An 18887-nucleotide genomic window follows, 5' to 3' on the forward strand; every position below is an offset into this window, starting at 1 on the left:
TTTATCTCTGGGAAGATTACAAAAATGTTGTATAACAGTGAAATCCACGCACCCTGGAAGAACTGAAATGAAACATCTGCAAAGAATTGAAGTGGTTTTCTCGGGCAATCAGCCAGGTGATTTATGGATAGGCTTCTGAGCTCTTCACCGAAGTACCACTTCAAGATTCTTTAACACTGTTGGAGCAACATTTCCCACCAGACATCACTAGCCTCTTCAAACATACCCTGACTTCAACCTACTTCAGCTACAAGGATAGCTACTACGAACAGACCGACGGAGTGGCAATGGGATCCCCGATCTCACCAGCAGTAGCCAATTTCTTCATGGAGAACTTCGAACACGAGGCACTCTGCTCAGCTCCACAGAAACCTTATGCATTTTACAGATACACAGACTACACCTTTGACATCTGGCCGCAACGGTGAAGCAGCGCTGCAGACATCATATTCACCATGGAGACAGAGACCAACGGCAGCCTTCCGTTCCTGGACATCCTCATTACACGCAAACCAGACGGGACCTTAGGACACAGCGTATACAGGAAACCTACTCACACCGACCTATACCTCAACGCCAAGAGTTTTCACCATCCAGTGCAGCGATCAACCGTAACCTCGACATTGTTTCACAAAGCCATCGCCATCAGCTGTCACAGAGCACCTTCAAGAGGAAACAAGACACCTGTGCACAGCTTCCAGACAGAATGGATAAAGTGAAGGCATTATCAACAGAACACTAGAGAGAGTAACACACAAGAACAACCAACGAACAAACCTGGACCCACCTGATAACCAAGAAGATAGCCATTGTCCCATACACTGGTAACCTCTCTGCAGTCATCAGCCGCATTCTTTCAAAACACATCAGCTGCGTTCGGAGGACTGAGCCGATGCGGAGCGGCTCACTTGCGAGCGATCACCGGAAAACTGGAATTTCTTCGAACGCTTCAGCTCAGTGATCACATTCCAAGACCTATTTTCGCCTGCTGCAGACAAATGAGCAACATTGCCGTCGTCTTGGACAGCAAGCTTGACTGCACTGTTGTCAAAAGTTTGCAACGGATGACCATATATTTAGGACCCTTTTACTTTTTTTTAACAGGTTTTAGAGATGTTTTAAGCCCACTTTATGCACAGATAAGCTAATCGGTACTGGAGTTACAGTTTTAAAGTGGGATTCGCCTCTATCACATAATGGTACCAGTGCTTAAAGTGAGGCGGAAACACCAAAACTACGTTATGGCAAATCAGTTTGGTACCGGATATCAGTTCCTGCCACAACCTTGGAAGTTTATTTTATTTATATAATTTCTTGTTATTGTTGTGATCCCATCTTACCTGGGATCTGAGGTCACATGGATGCTTCAATAATACATTTTAGGTAGAGCTTAATTGTACCCGTTAGCTGAACCTGCTCCGATTAAGAGGGAAGAGATATGGAAGGTTGAATTTAAAGGTTATTTACGCTTGTTCATACCTGGCAGGTGAGTGATGTTCTTGTCCAGATGCTTCTTGCAGACCGAATTGTGACTGATGCCAAGGTTCTATCCTGCGACTCTTGGCTCACCAATCCGAGCGATCCCGCGCAACTCGCTGCATCCTTATGCAGCCGTAACTTCGTGTACCGTCGTCGTAAGTTCTGTAAGTTGTAATGTGCTGTAGAGTATTCCAAGTGTAATCAGAGACTAATGAGAGTTCGATGATACAAGTAATCCAAATGAGACAATTGAGAGCGAGCTCGGGGAGTGAGCTCCCTTTTATAATCTTAGGCTTCGAAAGGTTGTTAAACCTTTCGAACACGCTGGATCTTGTTTAGATCCACGCGTTTGCCTTTCAGTCAATGCTTCACGGAAGTTACAAAGTTAGCGCATTCTTGGGATTGCCCGCTGGTCGGACAATTCCAGGAAATAAACAAGCGTAAATATTACCATGACGAGGTTTTCTCGGTTTAATCTCCATATCTCTACATTATATTAATTCTTGCAAACAAGAGATGAAAAGGAAAAGGGAAAGTTCTTGTACTAAATTTATCTCCCGTTGGCGGGCAGTCTGTAGGTGCAGAATCACTTTTGGTGAAAGTACATTAATCTCATAATCATTTAATGGTGTTTATTAGACTCTAAGATTGAAAAATAAAGGAAATAAAATATATGTACTGATGGGGTGAAGCTCATACAAAAGGAAATGTAAAGACAGGATTTCTCTTCTTTCTTCGTAGAGGACGGACGTGTTTTTCCTTAGCTCCGCGTGCAGGGGTGAACAAAATGTGGTGAAGTGATTTTCTGAAGGGAGTGAACGTTGTGCTGCAGTGAACGTGATTTTTTTTGTGCATGCAAATCTTTGCAGGAGCAGCCATCGGTGTTTGAGTGTTTAAGTGTTTGTGCATTAATATTTTTCTCGCAACATGGGCATCACAAAAGGTGAATGGAGCAGAATCGAGAGCACGATGGAAAGGGTTGTTGCCAAAGAACTGAACTCTCAACTGGGAGATCTGGACGAGAGGATAGCCCTGGCCTTTGTTAGCGACAAGGTTCAGTCGCTAATCAAGAGCTCCCTGACTCAAATGATAGCCGAGGTGGTGGAGGAAGCCGTTTGTAAAACAACGGAGAAATACGATGCCGAAATCAAAGCTCTTAGGTCGACGGTGAGTACATTACAGTCGCATATAAACTCGATCGAACAATATGACAGAAGACTGAACCTCGTGATCCATGGCGTGGGTGAATCTGAGGGGGAGAACTGCGAGGAGAAGGTGCTGGACATCCTCCGGGACAAGGTGCAGGTTCCCGTCGATGCATCCCAGATCCAGAGATGCCACCGCCTGGGAGCGAAGCGGCGCGACGGGAGGAGCAGGGCGCTGATCGTGCGTTTCGTGTCCTACAGGACTCGTCGGTTGGTGCTTCAGAAGAAGAAGATCCTGAAGGATTCCGCCCCCCACGTTTCCATCACGGAAAACCTCACCCGGCAAAACCTGCAGCTGTTTCACCAGGTAAGAAATAGTGGAACTTTTCAACGCGTGTGGACTTCCGATGGCAACATCCTGGTACTTCACAACAACGCCACAGTTAAAATAGACAGCCTGGATGACCTAAACAATTATGGAAAATGACAAACTCTGCCCTCGGTTGGCACTCATTGCATATATTAACCACCGTAATCATTCACTCACTTCAATCATGTGCTTCTGAATCTTATATTTTTTTAGTTTTACCTTTCTTCTTTAAATAATTTAATTTTTGTCTCACATATATTATTTTTTTTCAGTCATTTTATTAATAATGAGTTTCGTTGTTTCAAATGTAGGAAGGCAAGAGGTCAACGTGCAGTGTCAGTGCCAGATAGTTCGTTGGACACCCCTGAAAGATGTTCCCTGACATTTGCAAGAATGGCCACTCTCTCCCTTCCCCCCGAGGCCAAGGTCGAGACCACAATGCTGGGGCTGTAAATAGCTTTCCTCCCTCCCCGCCTGGCAATGAGCCGCCACCACCCGTGACGTTACACAGGCTGAGCGTGGCAAACCAGAGATTCCTTGCAAACTTGTATCCGCACGTAGAAGACCTTGATTTCCCCGAAAACGCAGAAAATATCACGGTGGGCCACATCAATATTAACTGCATAAAGAACAAAGTAGATGAAATCGCAGCTTCACATATAATAAACTTCACATGCGTTGCAATCACCGAGACTTGGCTCGATGATTCCATTCCAGACAGACATGTTGAAATTGAAGGGTTCAAAATGTACAGACTTGATCGAGGCTATCCTAAGCAAGGGGGAGGTATTATTGTTTACGTAAAAACAGCTGTAATATCGGAACTTATATATTCTGTGTCAGATGTAGACATTGAAGGATTGTGGGTGTCTTTAAAACTCAAACAGAATGACAAACCTTTAATTCTAGGATGCGTATATAGACATCCCAAGGCCCCCGTCACTTTTAATGAAAAACTAGAAAATATTTTGCAGAAATTTCCGGTTTGCCACGCTTCGGTTCTCGTTGGGGATACTAATCATGACGTCATGAAACCTACTGCAGCGGACAATGCATTTTTCGATACGATGGAATCAGCGGGGTACAAGCAGCTCGTTCGCCTGCCGACACGCGTCACCGACACGAGTGAGAGTCTCATAGATCACATTTTTACCAACAAGAAAGAATTGCATGATAAATCCGCCGTAGTAATGCATGATTTAAGCGATCATTTTCTGATATACACCTCAATTAACCTAAGGCCACGAAGATCTCCAAGAATACTCGTAACTAAGCGTTCTTTTAAAAATTTCCCTGAACAACAGTTCATTGATCATTGTTCTTATCTACCCTTTCACAAAACATCAACGATGCCGGATATAAACGATAAGGTGACATATTTGCAGTCGTTAATAACCGAAGCTCTGGATGTCTATGCGCCAATAAAAACGTTTCGTGTTAGGGGCAACAAGCGTCCCTGGATCACTAGTGGTCTTCTTAGATTGATATCACTCAAGAACCGGATGTTTAAGTGCGCATGTAGTCCAAATAATAATAATTACACGTGGGAACAATATAAGACCTTAAGGAACTACGTAACAAAAACAGTTAAAGATGCAAAAAGACATTATATCCTTACGCAGATCTATTCCGATAAATATTCAGGCAATAACAAATTCAAGATTTTCAGGTTCTTAACTGGAAATGATAGCAAAAACCAATCCATCGCATCTATTGAACATAACAATGAAACAATTACGGAAGATGCGAGGGTGTCGAACGTCCTCAATGACCACTTTGCTAACGTCGGCTCGTCAATATCCAGCACATTCACTAACAATTTAAGGGCGAAGAAAAATGAAAGTAGCAAACGAAATGAAAAAGACGCTAAATATCAAGAAACCAGCTTCAGTTTTAAGCCCGTCTCAAGTGATGACGTTATGAAAATTCTTCAAAAACTTAACCTCAGAAAAGGTCCAGAATTCAATGAAATAAGTAATCGCATAATATATCTACTCGCCCCATGGATTGTCGAACCTCTCGCAGATATAATTAATTCATCCTTAAAAAGCGGAATCTTTCCTAACGCTTGGAAACACGCAAGGGTCACACCTATATTTAAAGGGGGGTCCCCGACGCAAGTAAATAATTATCGCCCCATATCAATTACTTCCTCATTAAGCAGGATTCTTGAAAAGGTAATAGACAAGCAATTAGAACAATACTTACATTCTAACCATCTACTGACAGACAGACAGTTTGCTTTTAGAAAAAATCGCTCGACAGAATTACTCGTGCATGAACTGATACATAACTGGAGAAATATATTAGATCTTAAAGGAAAGCAATACACTGGCATTATTTCTCTAGATATCAGTAAAGCATTCGACAGTGTTCAACCAAATTTATTAATACAGAAATTACATCAGCAATTTAATTTCTCTGCCCTTGCATGCAACTGGATCGAAAGTTATTTATGGAATAGGAGTATCGACACAAAAGTAGGCAACTCGATTTCAAACAGTTTAAATGTATCTTTCGGTGTACCACAGGGATCTATTCTAGGTCCTAAACTGTTTAACATGTTTGTGAATGACATCGCAGACAGGGAATTTGGGTTTGAATTATATTTGTACGCAGATGACTGTCTCCTGTACTGCGCGTCAAGCAAATTAGAAAAAGTAATTGTAAATATTGAGGAAAATATGCCCGAAGTTCTTGAGTGGTATCAATCTAACATGCTGAAAGTGAACGAGTCTAAGACGCAAGTATTAATACTATCCAGTGAAAATAATAACAATACGCTAATTGACAACATAAAAATAGGAAATTTTAATATAAAACCATGTGAATCTCTAAAATATCTCGGTATGCACCTAGATAAAAGTTTATCCTTTTCACAACATGTAAAAAGAATGTGTTCACGCGCAGCACCTAGAATTAAGCAGTTTCAATTTGTCTGCAAATATGTACACCTTGCCCACAAATTAGCGTTCTACAAAGCATTTATTAGGCCGTTACTTGAATACTGTTCCTCTGTACTTTATGGGATTAATAGAAATAACACCACGAAACTAGAGAAAATGCAAATTTGGGCTATTCGTAGCATAAGAAATACAGCGCACACGACCTCACGTGCAAGCAGAGAAGAACTCCAATTACCCACGCTGGAATCCAGACGAAAATATGCATTTCTACTAAAAATTCACCAGGCAATTAACAAGCACCACCACTTATTAAAGGACAAAGTAATGATATCTAGTAATATACATTATCCCAATCTGAGATCCAACAACACCAACAGTATCCGAGTACCAAAATGTAACAAGGCAAGATACGGATCAAAATCCCTGTCATCTCTGGCAAGTAAAGCGTGGAATCAACTACCTGTAAATTGCAGAAAGGAGAGAAATTTGGCCAAATTTAAACAACAGATTAGGACATTAATCTATGAATACCGACACTGTGCCTATTCTACCTCATTTCTTCCTTCATAAAACGTAGCTGCAAAAAATGTTTATTTTAGTCTATTTCTTATATTTTTCAATTATATAAATTTATAATATTCCATTTTATGTATACTTATAAACAAATACCATAACTGTATATTAATTCATGTAGGGCAAAAAGCTGTTTTTGTAGTTCGGAATCAATGTAAAAAAAATGTAAGCTTAATTGTAACCCTACTTTAATAATAAATAATAATAATAATAAAATCCAATAATTTTATAGGCAAAAATAGCAAACATTTTGTGTAGAAAAATAAACAAACTACTAATCATGTTAAACAATAAATAGTGTCATCACTAAACATGGCAGCTGATATTTTGCAAACTATCATATAAAAATATTTAAGTTACAATTATAGATAACGTCCAGAATGTTTTACTTTCAGTGAAAGAAATGTTACTGAAATTATTTTAGTTTCATTAACACACCCAAAAAACATTTCCATAGTAGGCACAGTATCAGAAACAGAAAAATGTATGTTTACATATATTTTTTATTTGCTTTAATCAAACTGTTCAAATATTTTGTAGGGCCGTTTACAAGAAAAAGTCTCTCTATAAAAAACATATATCTATATGTTGGTGCCAAAAATCAAACAAGCAATTTTAAGCATTTTTTAAAAAATAAAAATCATAATTTTTATCCACCCTGATTGCCAGTGTTCTATTTGTAGTTCGTATTTTTATTTTCTTGTTATTATTTACCATTGCTTTTCTGCAACTTATGTCTAATTGCGACAATGAGGATTAGTGATGATTAGAAAAACTTGATGAAGGCACACACACAAAGAACACCCATTCCCAGATTGAGATTAGAACGAACCTGGCAACTTCAGTGGCGAGATTGAAAGTGAACATTTGTTGCTTGTGCTGTGTGTGTTAAATACTGTGTAGGGGTAATGTGACTCCTTGTGCACCCTATATATGGCAATTAGCCAAAAGTGTCAGAGAGAGAGAGAGAGAGAGAGAGAGAGAGAGAGAGAGAATCAACAAATTTACTAGTAGTTATTCTGGGGAGAAGGACAAGCAGTTCTAAAAAGAGGGATTGAAAAGTGCTGCAGAGAAAAGGGGTGGGGTGAAAGGGTGCTTGTGCCTTAATTTTTTCTGAACATCCCCTTTTCATACCCTATTTTCAGCTGAAAATACTGTAAACTCTTTACACAGAGAAAGTTTGGAATAACCACAAAGTATAGTTTATGACAACCAAACATTTGTTTTAAGAGGCAATAAACAAGTTACATTATTACCCAATACTAAATGCTCTCTATGGTAGAGGAAACAAATGGCCTAGCCTGGAAATAATTGCAACACAATGTTTTTTGTGCCAGATTTTGCAGAATCGTATAGTGAATAATACATTAAAAATCCACCTTCCAAATGTTTTGGGAAGATGGCAAAAATTTACCTTAAAAAATAAAATATTTCGAAAACAGTGCATTGTACACAAGAAGTGAAGATAAGCAAAATGTAAAAAGCAGAACATTTTCTAAATTATGGTTTTTGTTTGATAGAGCTGCCATAAATATTAATTGAATTAGAAAAATTCAAATATTTTCTTTAATTTTTAGAATTAGCATAAAAGTTGATTTCCGAAACAAAAAACAGCAAATATGTAAGATACTATGTAATTTACGTCCGAAAGTCACTGACCCAAATTCATAGCTTATGATTTCCTCTGGGGATTGTTTTTTTGTTTCATGCCTTTAGAGTCGGGGGTTGAGGAGATATGTAGTTTAATGCAGAGTCCCTATCCCTATCGATTCAATCTTTTCCATCCTTACAGAGTTCCTTTAGGCCCATCTCAACGTTATCCCTCCATATTCTTCTTGGCCGGGTCTCTTACCATCAGGTTTCCCAACAAGAACCGTGTAAATTCTTCTTTCTTCTCTCATTCATGCCACATGGCCTGCCCACCCTAAGTCTTGATTCAATTATTCTATAATATCCTTGCCAGTAAAAACACTAGAAGTATTAACACTTGCGAGTCAAGAGTAATAGAGTACAAAATATGCATCTCCAGTCACGAACTGGAAGATGTAATTATACATGGCACAGTTTTAGTTCATTTACTCACAAGACACACCCCTTCACTACCTACATTCAGTCATGATAGAGCCATCATCACAAAACTTCAATGATCAATGTGCAACCAGCACCATAGTGCATAAATTTACCTGTTAATACTGCACAGTGTATTTTTTAACCTTTATTTTAAAAATAATGCACAATGTTATTTACATACATTAAATTACCTTAATTATCAAATTCTGTACATGGCAGTTTAATCTGGCACGTTCATTATCAAACGCAATGCTTACATACAAAAAAGTAGTCATGTTGCAACTGACGGTATGAAATACTGCAGACTAACATCTTCGTGAATCAGGAACATGTGTACCATCTTGTGATGGACAATATCTAAGAAAAAGAAAGAATTTTCTAAAATCAACATTTTCTTACTAACATCTTTAACTTAGCAGTAACAAAAAATGCATTTTTTCTAAGATAAAAATATTGAAAATTTGCATTCTCATTTTCCCTACACCATAGATAAATTTATGTTCAAATCACTTACAGTGAAACCCTGATTTTACATTTTCCTGCATTATTTCTCTTCATGGTTCCATTAGGGCAAAATGTTACAAAATTTTTCTTGGTTTTACATTTTGCACATTTTAAGTTTTTCACCTTGGTTCTCTGAAAAATGTAAAATCGAGGTTCCACTGTTATCACACCACCAATTATAAGAGTTTTTTTTTTATCATGTACGATTTCAAAGGTTTGAAGCAAGTTATACCAGAGTTCTAGTTTGGACTGCTTTAATGGACATCGGTGCATCTTTGTATCCTAGAGAATTTTGCCATATTTCACTATTTTTATTATGCAATAACATGGAATTGTCCTCCTCCGTGGCCGTGCTGTCTAAGGCACCTTGTATTGGACGGCGACTGCGGGATGGCATGGGTTCGATCTCCGAAATGAAATTTGCGGCCTGTGCATAGGGTTGGTGGCAACCCACCATCGTGAGGAAATTGGGGAGCTACAAGTGAGTAGCGTAATTCGATCTTGAAAATCTCCAATAACGGCTGCAGGTTCGACGTGCTGACCCCACGTCACCCCATGACCGGCTGAAGAACTCCACACCTCTAGGTAGGATTGTGGAGGGAGACTGGCAGTCGGGAGATAGGCCAAGCCCCTTCAAGAGCTGTCGCACCACGGATTATTATTATTATTATTAATAACATGGAATTACCCTTTATGAAATATGAGGGATGCAGGGCACAAGTGGCTTAACTCCACTTTTCATGGGATCCCACTTTAAACTATAGCCCAGTCCCGATTAGTGGATAAAGTGGACTTAAAAGCACCCACCCAACTCAATCCACTTTTCATGGAAATGAGTTACATGTACTGGGTGTTTCATAAATACTTGAGGGGTTACAAAACTTTATTGCAAGTAAACTATTCAATTTACGTTAATGAAACCAGTCCAGAACAATTGAGAAACTCAAACAGTTTGTGCATGTATGTTTTGTTAAACTGAGAGTTCACATCCCTGCCACTACGCAACACTCAAATCACCCACATCACTCACAGTATTTTGGTCCCTAAGATCACGGGATCTTTCACCATGCGACTTCTTTTTGTGGGGTTTCATGAAAGACAGGATATTCATCTTACCAATGCCATGTGATATTGCAACCCTAAGGGAGCGTATCATCGCAGAGATGGACACCATCGACAGACCCATGTTGATGTGAGTGTGGCAAGAACTAGACTCTCTGTATCACCCATGGTGCACACATTGAACATTTGTACGTGCACAAAAAAATGTTTAAGTTCCTCGTTCGCTCTGGACTGGTTTCATTAACGTACATTCAATACTTTATTGCAATAAATTTTTGTAAACCCTCAATTATTTATGAAACATCCGGTACAACTTAGAACTGTGAAGGATCAACATTTCCATGCTACAAGCAGAGGTGCACATTTTCATGTGAAATACTAATTTAATTATAAAATTCATTTCTCCCCACAATGCTGCTGCAAAAATTATAAAAAATAGGCATTTTACATAATTTCCAGGACATTCAGACTCCACAAAAGTGCCATGCAGCATTTTTTGCAGACTCCGTGAGACTCCCGAAAAATATCGGTTCAGCCTTATGAACAAGTAAAAATTACTTACTGCATATAACTTTATGAGGATTCACTTGCTCCCCAGTGAGAAATTGCGCAAACTTCTTTATCCCTATCCTGGCTGTCCACGTCTGGAGCCCTTGAGTGCTTCTATTCCCTCTGTCTTGATCTATAAAAGTAACGTTGCAAATTTTAGTATTGGTTATATTCAAGGAACTTATTGTTTTATTGCTGGAAATGTTCATGCAAACATATGAGGTTACAAATACCAACTATGGCCATTCATTACAGACAATCTGAAAATAGTAATGATCAGTGCTATTTTTCTGGCAGTATACGATACGCCGTACCGGCACCGTTTCAGACATTTGAATAAAACTTTTAACATTTTATATTAACACATTGGGGTCTCACGACGGGCATAGCCCGCAGTGCACTTAAAGTCAATGTGGACGAACGACGGGCATAGCCCGTCCTGCGATATGCAATCGCTTTGCCGATTGAACTACGGGCTATGTTCGTACTTCGTCTTATGTGCGTGTTTATTCAAGCCGATCTGTTGAAATTCCGACCACTAGGTGACTCATGTGCTATTTTTATCTCGCACCTGGGACTGTTTGTGTTCGGGTTGATGTACGTTGCATTGTGGCGTCGTTAGATCCAGACTGCATAGCGGAAATTCCGCCTCAGAGTTTGAAGTTAGCGACGATTTTGATGATGCAGATGAATTTGAAGATTTGGAAGGTAGGTTATATTCGTAATAATTAATTGCTGACAATATAAACAGTGTTGCAAACTCTAGTATTTTATGAATGAAGTGAGAAGAGGTAATTTTTTTGGGTCTATTCATCGTGCCTCTTGCTTGATTCTCCTACATAAACTGATGTATTTTTAGTTTTTCCATTTATTATTTTATATAGTGTATGTTAAATGAAAATTTATTTTATTTATTTAGTTTATATATTTAATTTTTACAGATGATGCAGAACCAACTGATACATCGTCTGGTCCTGTCCTGCAGCCACTTTTTCATACAAAAGCTAATTACCTGTAATTTGTAATTATTTTTTGTTATGTGCACATAAGAAGTATTCTTATGCAAGATTCAAAAGATGTATTGATAGTTTATGTAGTTAATTATTGAAATTTTCAGATTACGAACTTAAAATATCTCTATATTAACATTTGTTACAATGTTGTACTTTTTTTTTCACAAAACATTGCTGAAAAAAATATTCAAAAATGTCTGAAAATGAAAAGAAAATTTAACAAATTTTTGTTCATTGAAAAGAGGAAGTTTTGTAGATTCAAGAAATGTGTGGTAAATAAAAACAAATTAAAAATATTTTTTTCTATGATTTTTTTGAAAAACAACCAAAAACCGCAGTCCTTAGGTAAAAATGCTGTATTATGAGGCCAGACCTGAATGTGTTAATGGAAAAATGCATGTAACTACTACATTACAAATATACAATATTTTGAATAGTTTTTATGACATAACACCATAACAATAAGAAACCAACTTAAAGAGTACCAGAAACTTATTTTCAAGAAAAAAATCACTGGTAATGATAAACAATTTTCTATATGCATGTGGCTTGAGAATCTGAACAGTATAAAATTTGTGTTCTTGTTTGGAGTTAATATTTGACTTAATTGTGGCATGTGCTACTAATATCAAACTGTGTGAAGACACATCATACACTACAAGATTGTAACTATTTACAGCGTAACCCCAAATTTATGTTCCCGGATTTTACGTTTTCCCACATTATACATTCATTCTTGATGGTCCCAACATTCAAAACATTATAAAATTTACCTCGATTTTACATTTTCCCACATTTTAAGTTTTTTACAGTTTCGTCCCCTAAGAACCGTAAAATCATGTTTCCACTGTAATCATATGAGAATATGTATATGCCATTATGAAGTGTGAAAATCTAAAAGAGCACATACAGTAAATATACTTTTATTTTGAATTTTCCTTATTTTACTTCGCTGTTCTGCTAATATTACCACAAAACTGATGACGTGACACAAGTGGACACCAACTGATTTTTTGATTTGGTTTATTTTACTTCGCTTTTCTGTGACTTTTGGCCAATTGCAAAGATCAGGATGAGTGATGATATGATGAAATGGATGAAGGGACACTCACAAAGAACTCCCATGCCCAGGTCGGGATTCGAAACCCTGGCATCATAGTGTACTGTGCTAACCACCCTGTCATGGAAGTCTGCAAGTGGACACCAACAATGAAGGGAAGAATGCTTTAATGGTCTGCATGCACAATACCATATTGATTGGTGGAGGCATCATGCAAATGCAGGGAAACTATTCAGGATACAGAGCAGATACATAACTGTGTGTCCATATGTGAGATATTATCTGATTGACGTCATGTTTAAATAAATACCTTTGGAGTTGACCAAGAAATCGTATTTAAATTCCATAGTGCGGCACTTTGAAGGGCAAAAACACATTAAAATAAATTGCCTACATAAAAGTTGAAAATGTTAAGTTTTCCATAAAAACCAAACTTCGGATCAAAGGGTTGAAATGTGAGAATATATAAGTTTTATTGGCTCAGAACTGTGTAATAATCCAATATTTTTATGATCAATTGTTGCTGAACATTATATTTAATTTCTCATCTTGCTTTATTTTAAATAATGTAGCATCTAATATTTGTACTTTGGTTTAAGCCCTGTGTGGTTTGCAAATATTGTCTTCATAACCGAGTATGTTAAAGTAATATGCAAATTGCTACTGCACCCTGTGAGGCTTATTTTCATTGTAAACATGTATTTTATTGTAAATGTCCCTTCATCATTTCATCATGATCATCACCTGGGATGGAGGCAAGTGTGGTTTCAGCAAACTGTTCTGTATTTGCTGAAAATTTTACAATTTACAAATATTGCAAAATAGTTTTTCGGTAAATTTTGCTTTCAGTTTGAAACACTGTTCTTGGATTTTCAGTGGCACGAACTCCAAGCAATACTTTCTTTCTCATTTTCCTGCTTCTTGCTTGTTGAACACAAATAGATGTATTGGTAGGAGATGCCGTTGATGATTTTGTGGCCCGCCCCGTTCAGGGAAGTCGGACACCTTTTGAAAACACACTTTCCCTTCCTGCACATCAGGCTCAAGAAACAAAATTCTACTGTTTTGTCCCTTTTCTGGCACGGGGATGAATAACAAAAATGCCGCCAGGCAGTTCCCTCAAGTTCGCACATGTGCTCAATCCTCGTGTTGATGACCTCCATAGGAGGGAAAGACCACTTCCTGAAAATTCAGAGAAACATCCAAGTGGTCGCTTGCTACTGTGAAATCCACTTGAGCATCAGGATTTATTGCTTCGAGTACTCTATGTCCCTCTACAGTTTCAGTTAGTAACTTTGCACGGATTTTCCAAGTGGTAGTTAGCTTTTGAAAACGCGAGAAGATGGAATCACGGAGTGTTTGTGATCTCGTTTCCATACATTGCGAGTGAATGTGTGTCGAATGTCTCGTGTCTTCCTCTGTAAACAATGGATCAGGATCGACTGATTGACCAAATGTCCAACACATTGACTTTGATTTTAAAATTTTGGGAGCGTCAGCACTTAGGCTATTTTGCTCCCGTCACATTATACGGGGGCCAGCCCCTTATCATTACAAATAACAACTCTAGCGTTGCATAACTAAAAATGTTAAAATGTTCTGACTTCTGTTAAAAGCTGAGGCCGTAAACGGGCACTCAGCACACACAAGGACAACAAACAGGACAACACATACAAAATTATACTGGCCATAGTGGCAGTCGCCAGAGCCTCGTTAGTCTTTAGTCCAGGGTGCACTACGTGGAAGTGAGGTTGACTTTTGGGCGCCTACGTGGAAGGTCGCCCCTTACACCCCTCCAACACATTGACATTCTAAAAGGGCATCTGACTTCCACATAGGAGCCCAGGTTTGACTCCCAGGGTGGTTGGTCTCACGTGTAATGAAGAATAAGTCACGTTTCATTCAAGGAAGGAAACGAGGTATGTAGTAAAATTTCTAGAGTAGTCTGCATGCTCTAGAAATATTATGTTTCAAAATTCTGCTAATCTTTCTGACTTTGTGATTTTTCTTCACTTAGTCTCCACCCGTAAATGCGGAAGCTGCAGCAGCTGCATAGGTGGCAAAGTTAATCCCAAGTTATATAGCGAATAATAGTTATTGCTACTTATCAAGCATTTTCTGTTATTTGCCTAAGTGGGAGAGAAAATCTCCTACCTGTAAGTGGTGAACTGCAAATTCAAGATGGCATTTTCTAACTTTAATTTATATTTGGAACGGCCTCTGTGGTGGAGTGGTTAACATGGTGCTCTACAATGCCCGGAGTCCCTGGCATGGGTGTTCTTTATGATGGTCGAGTCTCCTGGGGAAGTGTAACAATTTTTCCAGAGATATTGGCCTGTGTATGGGACCGATGGCCACCCACCATTGTGAGGAAATTGGGAAGTTACGAATGCATAGCATAACCCGGTCACAGAAATCTACAACGACTGGGGGGTCTGTTGTGATGACTACATGTCACCCGGGATGGATGATCTCCCAACTCTGGAGGTGTGGGAATCACAGTTGGCAGGTAGGCAGTGTTATGAAACAGATTATTATTATTATTATTATTATTATGAGATCCTGAAAAAAACATGCATTCCAGTCTGACTGTAATAAGCATACATACCATTCACTTCCACATGAAGATTATTGTAATGAGTAGCTACAGTTGTCATATCTGTTTCAATTTTCAGAGTAAGTTTCCCATCTGCACTGGCTGTCATGATGAGGTACGGACTGAGTGCCTTCATCCGATCTACAACATTCCTTAGTGTCTTCAAATTAGGCATCTGCACACTTATCTATAAAAACACAATAGAGGAGTAGGTCAAATATTGATAAATGTGACAATTTAAATCCTTTTATATACCAGTTGTTTCCAATAGCTTCTTATAGCTTAATCAACAGTAATTTGATTCTGAATTAACATTATATGGATAATTTAATAACTACATGATACTGAATCAAGGCTGTTTGATTACTATATTTGCTGGCATACAAAACGTACTTTTTCCTTTAAAAATAGGTCTGAAAAACCTGGAAATTTGCTCTGTTCTGTCTTAGACAATTTCCTTGCGGTGTGTGGCAAAGAAGATTAAAATGTATTCTTTCCTAGTTAGATTAAGTAAGTTATTTTTTGAAGCAGACATACATATTACTTTATATTTGAAATACTGTAAATTAATTATAATATTAAGTGATGAAGTTTTTTGCTCAAAAATATGTAGAAAAGTTCAATTGTTCATTAGCATCTCATATGTCAGCAAATACAGTAAATCAGGTTGATATAAATTGCAAATTAAATGAACTCTTTTTGTAAAAAAAAAAAAAATCAATTGTTTAAATCACTTTCAAAATAAAGAACTAATTTGGAGAATAATGTACAACACTAATTTGTTGACATCAGTAGAATGTTTGGTGAAGTTACATTAATCTCCTAATCATTCAATGGTGTTTATTAGGCTCTTACACACAAACCACCAAATAATAACACATTTTGTTATGAAATTTGAAAGTAATTTGTTATTTGGAAGCAGAAATTGGATTCAAAGAGTGATACAATCAATGAATGAATGGGTTGTGTTCTGTAATTGGACATTCATTCCCTCTAAAAATCTCATCACTCTATGTTTGGAGTGAAATACTAGTCCTTTAGCATCAGTTGGCGACGGATTGTAGGGTCTTCCCATAGACTCTCCTTAACCTCCGACCCATTGCCCCTAATACTTAACTTGCACCTTAGTTAAGATGAGTACTTTCCAAAAATATATGCATTACCAGGCAACTTGTTTCACCGTAAGCGACCGTTTACTGTAAGAGTGAAAACAAAACTGTACAACATGACAATTATAAATGCCTATGCTCCAACTGAGGACAAGGATGAACTGACAAAAGACCAATTTTACTATAAGCTTGAACAACTCTATGACTCTATACCAGTGGTATTCAACCTGGGGTACTCGTACCCCTGGGGATACACGAAGACTTTTTAGGTGGTACGCACAATTTAAAATAATTATAAATAATGAAAACTGTTTCTGACAGAGATAACTTGAAAATATAATAAAAAGAAGCAAAGAAAATAGACATTTCTCTGCCAACATTTTCCTCAAAGTAAATATAAAAAGGGATCGATTGAGAGGTTTTCATGTTACTCCCCCCACCGACCACCAGACTAAAGGATTCTAACTCTGATTTATTAGTATGCTCAGAACTTGTATTATCGTCTATTTCCAAGAATCGCTTTTGTTTACTCTTTGCAACAATGAGTTGGTTTGAGTTGATGTTTTAAGTCCACTTTATGTACAGTAAGGCTAATCGGGACTGGACCTACAGTTTAAAGTGGGATCCGAACCACTTGTGCCTCCACCGGGTATCGAACATTTGCAACAATGAAATCTTGCAGCTACGCTCATTGCTAATCGTGCTCCGAATGGTATTTGAATGGTTTGTTTCAAACGCTGACAATAATGGGAGTGTTTATGAATGTACGTTACAGACTGGAGAAAGAAAGAGAGGGAGGGAAGAGGGGAGAGAAAAGGGAGTTCAGTGTTATTTCATTATAACACCATTAAGCCTTGTTTCCATTACTATGAAAAAATATAAATATGCTGACCAAGGCAGTAATTTATTTTATTAAAAACATAAACTAAACGTAACGTTTCAACCTTCTAGCAAGGTCTTCATCAGACTCTGTATCAAGTACAGCCACCTGCGAGAAAGTTCCTAAACAACATTCTATTAGTCTGGAGGGAGTAATGTTTTGTGTATATAATGCCCTGTTTTTGGTATCTTGTTACTTTTGTACTTGATACAGAGTCTGATGAAGACCTTGCTAGAAGGTTGAAACGTTACGTTTAGTTTATGTTTTTAATAAAATAAATTACTGCCTTGGTCAGCATATTTATATTTTTTCATGTTATTTCGTGACTGTTGTGAAGGTGCGGTTTCTTCTCGTCTCTCCCTCTTTATACGTAGTTACGTTCAGTTTCTCGTTATTAGTGTGGTGATTTTAGCTTCTGTTGCATCATGGATAAATTCATTATAAGAGGAAAACGTAAAATCAGTGAGACAAGTGAAAGTGGCGCTAGTGTTGAACCACCGACAGTGAAAAGTGCTGCAGAATCGGTTTCTACTCCACCGGATATCGGTAAAAATAGTGTTGAACCATCTACGAGCAAGTCGAAAATCTCAAAAATGTGTAATACAGGTATTACAATGAATCTTACATTAAATATAGATTTTTATCGAATACGTGTGATCCACCTCTTCCCCTCTGCGTTATTTGTAATCAAACTTTATCGAATAACCTCCTTAACAGACACTTAGTAACCAATCATAACGAGTATAAAGACAAGACAATCGAGGAGCTGGTGTGCAGAAAACAAGCTCAGCCATCTCATTAACAGGTAAGAAATATTAAAATTCATAATATTGTTTTGCTAAACCCGTAATTTACCATTATTTATTTTATAATTCTCATTTTTATAGTAAAACTATATAATTCAATAGGTAATGATTTGCATAATTTATTTTAGATGCAGTTATGTATAATCTGAATTAAGGATAACTCGGGGAAGGGGGGGGGGTACACGCTTGAGTGGAAAAGTTTCTTTAGTGGTACGCGGAGAAAAAAGGTTGAATACCACTGCTCTATACCATCTAATGATGCAAAAATTATTATGGGTGACCTAAATGCACAAATAGGCATGGAAGAAGCTTACCAAGGCACAATTGGTTTACACAGTCTACATAAAGAATGCAATGACAATGGCCAATGGCTTATAGACTTTGCAACAAGTAAGAATATGGGTCATTCCATGGCAAATCACCGAAATGGTAGTCGCCACTACATCTACAATTTTAATAAAGTTTTGCACAAATATATGTCTGAGGGTATTATGGAAAACTGTAAAATTATTTATGTCTACGGTCATTAGTTTGGGCTACAGGACTGATTAAAGTTACCATCTCAGTGTGTAGTGACGTGGTAACGTACAGTGCGAAGGTACAAGATAAATGCTTGTAGCGTAACGAAAAGAAATGACATATGATTTCTAGTTGTTGTATTATGTAAAGGAAATATATACAATGAAAAAAAGTTAAGTTTGGTGACAACTATATTAATTTGTGGTTGTCTTTTTCATAACTGAAAAAGCAACTTCCCACACATAT

General features: G+C 37.8%; 1 protein-coding gene across 1 annotated transcript in view; it reads right to left on the reverse strand.

Moving 5' to 3' along the window:
- Positions 1 to 8375: 8375 nt before the first annotated feature.
- Positions 8376 to 18887, reverse strand: part of Hus1-like (Hus1-like checkpoint clamp component) — a 44355-nt gene continuing 33843 nt past the window's right edge. The window contains exons 6-8 of the mRNA XM_083113673.1: positions 15340 to 15514; positions 10672 to 10791; positions 8376 to 8900 (exon numbers count right to left, since the gene is read on the reverse strand). Coding sequence (XP_082969799.1) covers positions 8815 to 8900; positions 10672 to 10791; positions 15340 to 15514 — 381 coding nt within the window. The 3' untranslated portion in view covers positions 8376 to 8814. The remainder of the gene's footprint in view (positions 8901 to 10671; positions 10792 to 15339; positions 15515 to 18887) is intronic.

Source organism: Lepisma saccharinum, chromosome 28, assembly GCF_977018435.1.
Source record: "Lepisma saccharinum chromosome 28, izLepSacc3.1, whole genome shotgun sequence".
NCBI lineage: Eukaryota > Metazoa > Arthropoda > Insecta > Zygentoma > Lepismatidae > Lepisma > Lepisma saccharinum.